This window comes from Apteryx mantelli, chromosome 5 (assembly GCF_036417845.1).
Source record: "Apteryx mantelli isolate bAptMan1 chromosome 5, bAptMan1.hap1, whole genome shotgun sequence".
Lineage (NCBI taxonomy): Eukaryota > Metazoa > Chordata > Aves > Apterygiformes > Apterygidae > Apteryx > Apteryx mantelli.
In genome coordinates, this window is record NC_089982.1 from 56,769,609 (window position 1) to 56,783,627 (window position 14,019).

Genomic DNA, 14,019 nt, shown 5'->3' on the forward strand with positions numbered 1-14,019 from the left:
ACCAACATTAACTGTGGTTTATGCTGTAGTCTCATTCGCTCTAGCCATTACCTTTAATAGCAAAGTTGAAAAAAGCCGAGCTTTTGTCCCCGTTGCTGGAGGCCTCACAGCACACGGTGCCAGTGCTCCTGAACATGCTGACGTTAATGGTGCTCTCAACCAGAATTCTTTCAAAGGACGGCACTGAGGAATTTGTGTAACTGATTTTCACATCCATGGGGGATATTGCTGGTGAATCAAAACACCTGGGAGAAACAACACTGACAATTACCTGCTCTGAATTACTATCTGGAATGAATGACAGGTCTCGCTGTTAAGTTAGATAGTCCCTGCCTGATCATCAGCTGAATAAGCAACACCGCTCCACAAAAGGACTGAGCTGAAAATCTTATCCCCAACACTTAGCCTACTCAGAATGTCTTATTCTCTTCTGTGCAGTGGGTGAAATCGATACATACATCAAACCTGGCCCAAATGGACACCACAAGTCTTTGCATTCTCCTTTGGCTAGCAACACCTACAGGTCTGCAAGCCCATGATGGCCTTTGCACTGTCGAACCTGCATCTTCAGCTCTAGTTTCAAGCAGTTGTGATCCTCTCCTACTCTTGAAGACTTGCCCCAAGCATTGTTTTATTACAGCGCAAAATATCCATGACTTACATGCAGCACCACTACGCTTATATGTGGCCAGAAAACAGCCAGTTTTGTTCTTTCAAGCTGTTGCCCACCACCTTTTTTCCTAAGAAACAGTCCATGAACTAGTTAAAAGTATGCAATCTTCTTTTTTAAAGTAACAACTATATGAGCACACAGTTAAGATAAAAACTGTACTGTCTACATAAAAAACAAGGAAAATAAAAATTATTTTAGGCATAAGATAAATTACGTAGGTGGGAAATCTGTGACTTGCTAGTATGAGATCTATGCCCACAGTGGAAGTCAAAGAAAATCTTAAAACATGCTTCACAAATATTCACTTCACAATGAAACTCTACAGTCTTTTTGGAAACCTGGTAACTAGACATCAGGTTTTAGTCTTAATAATTCCAGACTTGTTTACCCTGTCATATGCATGTGAATAGAAATCTAATTACTTTGTGTCTTGAAAAATTATATCATTACACAATAAAACAAAAGATAACAGCCATATGCACAAGTGATTCTGCAACTGTCATTCCATGAATTACATACAAAATGTGTGTCAGGTGGGGCCAAGCTGATATAAACCTTTCAAAGTCTGCTGGTGTACAGCAGAGAGAAAGTTTGGCTTTTGCTTTTCCACAGCAGAAAATGTTGATTATTCCCCCCTTCAAGGGGTGAATGCAACGGGGAGTAATGAAGCATACTCCTCCTTTCCCCTCAAACCACTGTAAACAATGCAATACCTGAAATGATAAAAACAGTGACGCAACATTTGAACATACCTGTTACCAAGTTATTTTACATTCTTAGTTTTAAATTATAAACTGGGTGTGTGACATCTAGAACAATTTCTGGAGACTCTGGTTACTTAACTCACCTCTGTTCAGTTCCTGGGCAAAAATACCAATATATGGCAGGGGCTGGGAAGCCAGTTGCTACGCACTGGAGAATATCATTGCTAAGTATATCCAAAGTGAGAATCTCTGGTTTTGCTGCAATAAACACAAATGATAGTCATATATTAGGGGAATAGAAAATTTGCATTGCCACTTGTTCTTCACCTCAGCAACTTGTGTGCATTACCATCCATGGGATTACTCAAGTGAACTGAGTTTTACATGTTCAAGGGTGTCTGGGCCTGAACTGTCTCATCTGCGTCATTGCTGCTAGCAGTGACTATCTGCAAATTTGTGAAAATATATTCAAATTCTTATACTGAATGCTTGGTTGGATTTCAGAAGAATACTTTACCTCCACTATATATTTGGTTCGATAGAAGTCCCTAAAACAGCAAAGGCAGGAGTTTAATATACCAAAGAAGTTTGTGTTGTTGAACGATAATGCAGTTCCAGTTCCTGTGTCAGATGACTTTACTAATATGTATAAAGGACAGTTTCTTCACAGTTGTAAGTGTACTAAATCTGTCAAACCACATCTCCCCTACATCTGCCCTTTTTATTAAACACTATCACCACAGCCAGAAAAGGAACTGCAGTGCAACGCAACTAGCACTTATACAGATGTCAGAAACACGCTACATGTTCCCACAGTCATGGCCCGTCCCTGTCCCCACGGTGGTGCCCGATGCCGGGGCTGACCCATGTCCCGGTAAAATACCACTCTGTAAATGCCTGACTGGCTAAGTTTTTGAAACATTGCACATTCAGGAAGCTAATATTTGGAAGAATATATTGGCTTTCTAAACTATAATTCATGATTGCTCTGTGAGTTTACAAAACAACTCAGTCAGCTGATTCCCCACCGGTGATGGGACGCTCTGCTGTGCTGCGCTGGTACTATTGCTGCACTTGTTTTAGGAGCTGCTGTTTTGAGTAAGGCAGGAAAACAGAGCAATAAAACAGACTTAACAGACATTAGTCCTCTGTCACAGACCTCTATAAAAAAACAAGTGGACCAACAACACAGTTTGCCGAATACTAGGAAGATTTATTTCACAGAGAACTTGAATTAGAGGCCTGATTTCCCATACCTATCTTAGATTCCTTTCAAATTATGAAAAAGATATTAATGGAAGAACCAGACTATATTCCAAAGATATTGCTCAACTGACAGGTACAGATTAAAAGCTCATTATCAGTTAATAGGAATTTACAAAAATGTAGGACCAACTTCTAATGTCCTGGAAAGTTGTGGAGCTGCACTGACTACAGTGGAGAAAAGCAGATTTACCTCAGATAGAAGCTGCATACAGACTTGTGTGCACTGCACATGAGTTTTCAATGAAAATTCTACTTGCTGATTAAATTGGAGGCAATAAAACACACATATATTCTCAATCATGTACCATCTACGCATGACTCATGTTACAGGAACCGAATGTTCTTTCATTTCTAAATCTGCATGCTGTGTTTTATGCAAACCATCAAAAAACAAACATAGTTGCAAAATGTTGAGATGGATTTTCAACGCTACTCATTTGGTGCAGGACTTTTTGATAATGCACAATGTGAGAGTTCATGGAATAGATGTTCTTCAACTTTCTGAAACTCAGTTAAAAATGGCTGAATTCTGAAATTTTAATTAGCTTGTCTAATATCCACATATAAAGAATTCCTTTAGGTATGTGCTGTGTAATAGGCAATGTAACAATCCAACTTTACTCAAGAAATGAGAGAAATTAAAAGCCAAATATGAGAGAAAAATGAACACTAAGCCATGGGAAAAATATCATGCCAGATTTGGGCTGCATCTAACATCTGACTTTGAGTGAACGAAACCAAAATGCCCACATTAGTCAGACACTTTTCCGCTGCAAAAACCAAGCACAATAAAAGCCTGTTGGCACAGTCCTAACAAGGGACCCGAGAGCGAGCGCGTCTCGTGGACATGGGTCCACACGTCAAACCTGCTAGATGGGAGCCAGCCCCGACCAGCATACGGCCTGCTCCCGCTCGCCAGCCCCAGAGTGGAGCGCATTAGCACAAACGCGGTGCCACACTAATGCAGCTGATGTGGCTCCTGCTTTGGAGCTGGCTCGCGTCCAGCCAGGCTGGAACACGGGCAGAGAGAGCTTAGCGTTGGTTGAAATAACGTGGATGTGGACGTGTCCTACTGAACACAGCAGCCGGCGGAGATGAGAGGCTGCGTGTGGTTAGTGCCTCCAGGAAGCCCCGCGATGGAGCGGCTCGGTGACAGAGGACCGCGCAAACAGTGTCCGTCTGTGCCTTCGGGGCATGGGAAGCTGCTCTGCAGAAACCTTGTGAGAGCAGCTGCCCTGAGACCAGTTTCACTGGTGCCAACCCTTGTGAGGGGCTCTGATGTGGTGATAAGCACGATTAGCCTCTCCCCGTCGCTCTCTCTAGCTTCCCTGGCTAAGAGAAGTTAAGGGATGTATTTTCACTTGTAGCAGCAAAGAGCCCACTGAGCCATTACTCAAACGAAAGGAGGAGGCTGCTACTACGGTCAGCCCAACCAGTGCCATGGGCTGGCTCAGGCCACGTGCAATTTGCTGCACCTGCACCAGCAGTGGGGACTCGTCCTCCTTCAGCGAGCGTAGGTGCCCCAGGCTGAGCGGGAGCAAAGACAGGCTAGCGTTGGCAACCAGAGGTGCAAAGCTGTCACTAAATGATCTTCTCTGAAAGAGATTTTACTGTGCTGGGTTTTATGATTTTCACTGTCTAATTATCCCTGGTATTAGACAGGCTCTTAATGACTATTCATTGCTTACTGCTCTGGCTTTAACCCTTTAAATATTTAATGTTGCATTAAATTGCTCGGTATATATGCATATTCTCTTTCATAATCAGGCATTAGATGTCTTAAACCTCTAATTTCATTAAGTTTATTAACTGCTTCTCAGTGTTTATTGATGTTGAGTCTGAATGAAGCAAAGAGGATTTATAAGAGGCTGCTCCTATTTTAATTCAATGCTCTGTACGATAACATTGTTGATTTAATTATTTTTTATTATCAATTTCCTTTTTTTCATCATTAGCATAGGAAAATAAGTGTCTAAAAAGTAACATTTAATTGCTCTTGTCTACCATTACAGTCAAAGAGATGCGGCTTTCTTCCTGGAGCAACATTTTCTGGATTGGAATGAATCTTTTTATAATATCATGGTGACTTTGCATATGTTCTCTATATATTCCAATGACAGGAAAAATGTTGAGTTTGGCTTCAGGTGATCTGTAATATTGCTGTTTTTCTCTTTGCAGCACGAGCCTGAACTGCATAGATAATATTTTGTTGACTGTAATTAAGCCCAGATATTATTTTGCACTAAACTCGCATGCTAGTTTGAAGATTCCTCCACTAATTGCTAGATGCATTGTAGCTTGCCACTCTGGAGATTTCTACAATTCTTAATTGCTCTCAGTTCAGAATGCTGTTTGTCAGGTTGTAATTTTATTTTTGGCTCCTAATTTTAGAACTCCTTCCTTACTTACTTTATGTCACATTTACTGTGACTAACTACTTTTTTTTTTTTTTTGCAATTTAGTATTGTTTCAGATTAGCATATGCAACTGCTAAAGGTATTTAAATTGAAGGCAAGTACTTCTGCACAAGACTTCAGCAACTGCTTCAGCATCGATTTTTGTTTATGTGAAGATAGTCTCTTCCTGATTACGAATCCTGTTCTACCTGTTTGATTATCTTCTGCTGACTACTTGCCAAAGCCAGATGTGTAAACATCAGAAGCCACATCCCGGCAATTTATGCAAAATCCCCACTGACTACAATACCAGGTCAGAACACACAATTAGATCAGTATCTGACACACCCAAACATGATTCGCCTTTGGCTGTTACTCTGCTATTTCAAATAATATGCTGTGTTGTTATGCTGTTTGTGTTTCGTACCTAAATGATGAGCATTGTATGAGCCACTGAAAACAGGAGGATATTTTTTTTAAAAACAAAACACTAGAAGGATCAATCTATTTCACCCCCTTTTTCAAAACTAAAAAATATTTGCAGTAGTTTAGTTAAAATGCCAAAAGAAACTTTTTTTTGAGTCAAGAGCATCAAATTACCCATTTTAGCAATATCTGTAATCCATCCAGGGATGCAGTGCATGGTCACCAGGGCTCTACTGAGATGGCTAAAGTCCTCCCTGCCTTTTAGGACTGAGCCCTTACTACTTATAAGACCAGTAGTTGAAGGAAGAAGGAAGGAGATGTGAATACTGCTGCTTGTCAGCACAAACCATTCAGGAGGACTAATTCATTTATGCTCTCTCCCGCCTTGGCTGTTCTGCCGCACCATGCTGTTCCTAGCCTGGTTTGCTAACCATGACCCACAGGGATTGTCAGCTTTTATCAATTAGCAGATTCCTAAAAAGTGGCAACAAGGAGCTGTGCACAGAGAACTGATACCTGAGGATGGAAAAACTGCTTTTCTTGGTTATCCTCCCCAGACCGCACCCAGGCAGCCTGCAGAGCCTGGGAGAGCTGACAGACAGACTGCAAACCATCCGCAGCGCTCAGCACCCACAGCCCTTGCTGCATGAACACATATGATGCCACAAGGCAGAAAACACCATCCAGCCTCATGGGAACTGGTAGCTCACTGGCAACTTGCAATTCCTCTCATTCCTTCCCAGGAATTAAACTTTATGCTCACCAATTTGCTCCTCCAGTCTGTTAAGACAGTGGAATACCCCTTGTGACTGTGACCCACACTTATCCTCGGTGGTGAAGGGTATCTGAGGCCAGTGCCAGTGCCCTCATCTCAAAAATCACAGATAAGAAATGGAAAAGGCACAGCAATACAAATGAGTACATTCACAGATCAAGGAAGAAATGCCATATTCCAAAAAGAGCCTGAGTGTTTCTAGCCCCAAACTACAGCATTGCAAATGGTGACACTACAAATATCACGTTAGTGATAAATGGGAAGAATTCAGAAATTAATACTTAGAATTTAGTGCATTTGTGGAAGTCTCAACAATCCTCTGCATAATCTCATACCCAGAGAAGGATATATTGCTGCTGAAGTGTAACAACATAGAACTATATTTGCGGCATATTCACTCATTTCCTATACAGTTCCTAATGCTGGGTTTGAAAGCATCGCTGCCTGCCTCACCTTAGTTTCTCCAGCTTGCTTGCAGTCCCCTCCTGATCTAATTTTTCTTAAGCTTGCCCTTTAGCAGCTACCAATATTTGTCTGGTGAGAGCATGAAATTCTCTTATGGGATGGCTTTTCTAAGGACGGAGATTCCTAAAGGTTTCATTTAATTTATTTTGAAGTTTAGCTTTTGTATTGAAGAATGCTGTTTGGAATTGAGACTGACGCTCCTTTTTTAAAAGCGTGTCCTAAAGATGACAGCCTGCACATTTCTCAAGCTATGCAGACTTCTCTAAAATAATGTAGATCTATATTATTGTATAGATGTATTCAGATGCCAAAAGGCACAAGTGAATAATTCTCCTGACAAGCTTTCAAATTCTGCATACAACTCAAACAAATTAAAGACAATTAATAGCTTAACTCGGCTGCCAAAAATACAAATTATATATCTAATCCCTGTATATCTTGTTCCACCTTAAATTATCAAAGGTTTATGGTACATGCTTATTTTTGAGACTTTCTGGGTGCTACAGTTTTTTCCTATATAAACTATCTATCTGCTCTCCAGTAACCTCTGGAACATACTTGCTATAATGTAAGGTCATGCTGGGTAGTAGGCGGATCTGTGTGAGTACTCCACATTTTTATATCCTGACATTTAAATAGTTTTACAATGCGTGCTTCACGTCAGACATCGTCTCATATGCTGAACCACACTGTGACATCTTGTGCATACATTATGTTGTATAAAATACAATGACTGTGATAATGAAATATTTCAGACTGTTCACTTTACTTACTTTTCACATAGACATTGAATGTTACAGAGGAGCTGGCATCAGAATTGGACACAAAGAATGTGTAAATGCCTCCTTCTGTTCCTTTTAATCGGGTAAGGTGAAGTTCACTTGTGTAGCTGCAAAGAAGAAATTAAGCATTACTGATGCTCATAATGTGTGGTGAACATATCAGCCCAGGGTATTCCCACAGAGGAAGCTAAGATGTGAACTATTAGTGTGCTGCCTCCTGCACACACCATCCATGTAGACACTCTTACTATACATTATGGCTGTGTTTGTTCTACAGCGTAGAAGAAGTTTTCCCGTATCTAAGGTCCAGATGTGTGGGCTGACTATGTCACAGCTCAGTACCAGGCTGGGACTCCATGCACATGCCACCTTCTCTTCCTTTACTTGCTGAAGGGGGAACCTAGACACACAACCCAGGCCACACGTGCTAGGTGCTCCACTGGACTTCTGGAGGACCAGGGCTGAGAAGAGAACTAGAGTGCACAGCAGAAATAAAAGCACAACCTTTTGTCCAGAGCACGATGCCCTGGTGGTGGAGTGAGTCTCCACACATGAATAACTTCAAATTTGCATTTTTGCTTATTAGGCAGCAATGTCATCCTGTAGAGAAGTCATGATGTACATGGCACATCAGTCCCTCAAATGGTGTGGTTAGTTTAATGCTGTTCCAAATCTAAGTTAGCTGACTTCGCACCACACTTAATGTGGTAAGGCACACAAACTACAAGATCTTTTAAAATTAAACCTTGGCATTGTACACCCAGATGCACAAAGAGGGAACCAAGCACAAGGAGAGACCAAATCTCTGCACAAACCTTGGGGCATGCATGACGGATGCCGGGACTGCACCCAGTTGGGTGCAGAAGAGTAACACAGGCACTGCTCAGGCACAGAATATACATACAGGCCACAAAGGGCATACTTACGCCTGCCCTAACGAGCATCCACGCTGCCAACCACACTTAGACAGCACCAGGAGCTGATCCTGGGCCAAAGACCCGAATGGGGCCCTCTAACACACACTGGCTCAGACCCTGTGGCACATCTTTGTGCCTCTTCCCCCGCGTCCGAAGCATTTCTCTGGCACGTCATTCCCTGTGTCTCAAACTGAGGAGGAAGGGAGTGGGGGAAGGAATTACAGCTTTTTCTCCTTCTCCACTTTCATCTTTCCAGAGCAGAGTCTAGTTTGCTGTTCCCAAGTGAAATCAATAGCACTTACAATCATTCTTATTACCTGTTATTGCCCGCAGTCTTGAATCTGACATAATGATCCGATGAATTCTGCAATGTTTCATTCATGTACATCCACACTTCCTCCTTTGGCTTTGGATATGCCTCATATTCAACTGTCAAATTTCCATTTTGTCCTGCATTTATATCTATTGTGGTATTCATCGTTGCAAACAAACGGATAAATCCTTTAGCTGATGGCCATAATAGGGAAATAAAAAGAATATTAGAGCCATTTAGGATTGTCAGTGCTCTAACCACATTTACACTACTTTAAGATCAGTGATCAAACATCCAGCTGTGAAACAGGAAACTTTTATCTAGGAAGCAGAACTTGAACTCTCACCTGCTATAACCAAGACCACTAGCTATATGTAGTAATGAGGCACAGAACTTAAAGCAGCCTTGAGTGCTTTAACAAAAATAATTCCATCTTCTGGTGATAAATATCCTTTATTTGCTTTTGGAAAAACGCAAGCACATGCTTGATTCTATTCCTGTATTTTAATTTTCCCCAAAATCAGAGCCACTGACTGTATGGTAGGAAAGAAACACTAAGAACAAAAGCAAGAGAGATTGATCATTTATGTCAATATACTAGAGCATTTAACATTTCTTTGTCAAGTGCAATTAAGAATGACATTACAAATGAAGCTATTAAAAACTGTAATTAGAGAAAAACGTGCTAAGTCCATAGGGCTATATACCAATTGTCTTAAACTAAGGCATTTCTGTTCATCTACTGCTGGGTCTTAATTTTTTATTTGGCAGATGCCATTTATCACCGTGTACTTTCATTCCAAAATATCATGTGGAGCAACACCCTTATTGCAGTGGGTTTAATTTCATTAATAAGCTTCAGTCTTAGCTTATTTGAAAGACAAATTTTTCAGTCCTACACAAATTCCCTGGAATTACCAGTTTGACAGGCAGATTGGAGCTAAAGGGAAACACGTTCACTGGGAGAACTTGAATTTAGACCAAAAGTCAATCTCAGCTCTCTGCCTCTTTCCACTTTCTAGTAATCAAACTGCTGTGGCCAGCTAGTCACCTCAGCTCATGAAAACTACAGCCAGCAGGCCTTGGTGAAAGCACATAGAGTTGGCAGAGCACTTGAAAGGTGCTTCAGAGGAGGAAGGAAAACGTTAACCCACAGCAGGCAGGTATGGTCTAAAAAACCTCTCTATCATTAAAAAAGAATAAAGGTTTAAAATCTGGAAACATATGATCTTCAGTTCCTTTTCAGACCTCTTTTCTATTTTCTGTATAAACAATGAATCTCCCATCAAACCTAAATCAAGATTGTAACCAAGAGCCTACAAATAAAATTTTATGATCATGCTATCAGTCCCCAAAACAGAATTTTAGAAATTGCTTATGGTTAGATCAACCAGCTGTTAAAAAAAGAATTATGAAATTTATCACAATATCCATTATTTCTCATAAACCTTTTGGCTAACATTAAAGCCACAGTCATTTAGAATCTGATACAATCTCAAGGATATCTCCCGTATGTTCTGTATACCACTTTCCATGATTCTGGGAGCTGGCACAGTTAAGATAAATATAGTCAATTTGACATTGAACAGTGAAAGGAGTAAAGAGAGATGGTTTATTTTATTTTAGGCCAAACTTAAGAGGGTTGTGGGAGACAATTCTCATGAAAACGAAAGGTTTCAGTTTTTCTCTGGTATTTTTAATTAAATAGAAACTTTGTAATTCACTAAATACAAAATTGTTAATGCATTTTCTACTTTTTATAATGCTACACTCATTATATTTTAGTCATCAGACTTTCCAAAGTGACTCCTTTTTTCAAACCACATTAGCATACGCAGTAGTACTAAGAATCTCTGTAGTGAAGAACTCCACTTATAATAGCAGCTTTCATATTATTCCCCTTGGAGAAAAGATTTTCTTTAATACTTAACACTGTTTCACTATCTTACACATGAATTCAGTCTCTCCTGTAACAAATGAGGAAAACATCACCAATGGTATGAGCCTCAGCCCCTCCAATGGTGTGGTACTCAAAGCACTTAACTGCACTCAAACCTCTGAAGCTGCGCTGAAGATCTGACCCACGTAAGTCAGATGTATCTATTTTCTTGAAGTTACTTGGGAAAGCCAAACAAGCAATCTTGAAGGAATATTTGTGCAACAGAAGAACAGTTTTGAAAAGGAAAAGAATACAAGGACCACCACACAAAGAAACCCAGCAGTTTCACAGCTACACTTCCCTCAGCTTCTAGGTCCTTGGAAGGCAAGGAGCTGAAATTGTTTTAGCCAGTTACACAGACTTGCTCAGAAGTATCTAATTAAGTACATCAGTATGTTCCCAATTGGTTTAGCAAATTAGCACTTTTTGGCGGCTTTAATATTTAAAACGCAGTGTGTGTCATACAAGTTAATACATAGCAGGGAGGTCCAAATGAGTCTGTTATTAAACACGAAGAGGAAGGGAGTTTGCTCTTTGTTAAGGGACATAATCCAAAACCGATGGAAGCAATGACTAGCGGACTTACCACCGTGGTGAGCACTGGAGCAATTGCATGCTGCCTGCGCATACTGCAATGTTGCTCACAGTATTATTTTAAATAGAGATAAATATACAGCTTCTCCTACATAAAAATCACTGACATGTCGATGTCAGCGAAATTTCCCATGCTTAGCATGCAGGTATTCAAGACACACTTTGTGCTTGTGCTGCCAAATTACTTAAGCATAGGGATAATACCAGGCAAAGGTAAATTACTTGCTTCATTAAGACAGGATTAAATTTATAATTAAACCAGGAAGGATGACACAAACCAGAGAGATGGAAACACTGTTAGGTGGTTCTTCCAATATCACATTCCATTAGCATGCAAGGGGGTACAGAATTTAAGGCAGTCATACACACCACAGCACTTGCTGCAGCATCCCAGTACAGTACCAGTCAGCAATAATCTTTTAACAAGCAACTTCACCAGTTCAGGTTTTCGGAAAGGAAAGACAGGGAAAGGAAGGCTACCCAGTATTCTCATTTTCCACCTCCCACTCTTAGAAATGTTACATTTCTCCAAAAACTATTTACCTAGTGCTTTCAAGGTTACTGTGGCATTGGTTTTTCCAAAAGGGTTTTCTGCTTGGCATGTGAATTCTCCAGAATCATTAACTCCCACTGAACGGATGTTCAATGTTAATTTCCTTTCGTATCCATAATCACCCAAATTTCTGCTTTTGCTTGTAACAATCTGTCGGTAAAAAACAATTAACATCTAAAATACTGTGTATGCAGCATCTTTCCTAGATAAAATAAAAATAGAAGTAATTATAACTTCACTATATTAATATTCATAACTTTAAACCAGAATAATAAGCCATCATGACAAACCTGTCACTAGAATCTCTCCATGCAAAACATGTACATGATCAGCTCTCTTTGAGAGATAACATCCTTTCCTAAGCAGTATGCCCTCCCCTTATTCTTTATTGTTTTTCCTCCTCAAAATCTACTCTAAAGCATTCATTTTGCTGCATTTTACTAACTAACTGTCCAACCTACCACCTGGCTTTTTAAGGCATGGAGCTTCTATTTGCACTAACAATGCTTCCAGCTGTAGGGCTTGATGCAAGATGACCACTGTGCGTTGACTTTGATAACGTTCAGAAGCTACAGCTAACATAAAAAGTGGCTGTAATCCTGCATCACTCAAGCAGGGTGTAAAGTCACAAAATTCTCCAATGGTTGTAATGGTTCCCAGGGAATTACAAGGGAGACAGAATTTAAGGCGCTGGGGCTGAGTTTTAAACTGGGTCATTCTATGTCACAGCTCCGCAGCGCTTCCCTCATTGCAAATACGCTGTAGGGAGGACTGCTGGCGACCTGCATTACATGGCCTCCTCGTTCTGGAACCCACTTTGCTTCTCAGTCCATGACAATTCAGATTTATTAACCCTACAGGCAACTGGAAATGTCCTTCTGTTTCCAAAGCAGTTAGTATAAGATGATTATGTCTATGTATGCATGCCAGAACTAAAGGAAAAATAAATGCTTTGAGCGCCTGACTTCAGTTTCTGTGAGAATGTTCAGTTTGGTTGGGAAGACGGATAAAGCTGCACTGATTAATACAAACACAGACCCGAATTTGTTATGATTTTTTAGTACTATTATTTCAAATCTTGGAGATGCCGAGAGGTTCTAGATAAATTTCACCTGCTCAACACAGTTTTGATTCCCTGTGAACTATAATAATCACAAACAGAAGTTTGTTTTGTATGGATGTGCTTGCTTGTTACAAGTCTCCTAATTTTTAAAAGCAGTGATAACTTCTATCATAACAGGAGAAAGTAAGGTTGTTTTTTTTTTTACTTTGACCTATTCAGGACAAAACGTAATTCTGCTTCTATTTAAACATTATTTTTATGTATTCTGTTTCAGTACAAAATTTAATTTGATACTCGATATTTAAAAGATAGCATTACCTGCTATTTACCAGAAAGGACAGAAAGGTCAAACTTATTTGGTCAAAAATATTTTCCTTGTGGCTTCTACTCATAAAATGAAAAGTGATAAAGCATAAAAACTGAAGGGAATACCCCAATTTTACCATATTGTAACAAAGAAAAGGGGGTAAACAAGGAAAAAATGAAGTTTTCAAATGAAAGATTTATAGTTGACCTTGGCACAGGACCAAAAGCCCATCTGCAGGTCCCATGCTGCCTCCATGTCATTTAGACCTCTTTAAACCTTGGAGCTGCGAGGTGGGATTTCTCGAGCAACGAGCACTTAGCGAGAGCAGCTCTGCCAGAGCCAACGGATTAGCTAAGTATGGCATACCAAACCCAAGGGAACTGGTCTCCAGTTTGCTGTTTGCCTGAGGATATGTGATTTATCTGAACATCACAGTATCACAGAAGCCTTTTTTCCATACACATGTGGACTACAAATTATGTATTCCAGTCATTACCATTAACAGTAAAATACCGACCAATTAGCATGGGAACGTATATGGCAGGAGTTACTAACAAGTCTTCAGAGGGGCTTTTAATTCATTTAAATTTCATGGTATACCCAGAAGACTAAAAAGTATTCTTGCAAACAAACCAGTGTCTGCTGCTGTTTGGGCCCACTCCTATTGACTATTTTTCAATACAGAGTCTGCATTTCAAACACAGAACTGGCAGCACTCTGGGCGAGCAGGGCAGGGGATCTCCCTCTATCTCCCTTTTCTTCTGAGTAGCTACGCTGTTGGTAATAAACACTCCTGGAGTATTTAGCTTGCCAATAATTTAATTTGGTAATGTCAGACTAACTTAA

The 14,019-nt window shown here is 40.2% G+C and overlaps 1 protein-coding gene across 1 annotated transcript in view; it reads right to left on the minus strand.

Annotated features, from left to right (window-relative positions):
- KIT (KIT proto-oncogene, receptor tyrosine kinase) overlaps window positions 1-14,019 on the minus strand; it is a 58,161-nt gene that overhangs the window by 17,007 nt on the left and 27,135 nt on the right. Inside the window, exons 5-9 of the mRNA XM_067297150.1 lie at window positions 11,794-11,953; window positions 8,722-8,911; window positions 7,479-7,594; window positions 1,521-1,635; window positions 52-245 (exon numbers count right to left, since the gene is read on the minus strand). Coding sequence (XP_067153251.1) covers window positions 52-245; window positions 1,521-1,635; window positions 7,479-7,594; window positions 8,722-8,911; window positions 11,794-11,953 — 775 coding nt within the window. The remainder of the gene's footprint in view (window positions 1-51; window positions 246-1,520; window positions 1,636-7,478; window positions 7,595-8,721; window positions 8,912-11,793; window positions 11,954-14,019) is intronic.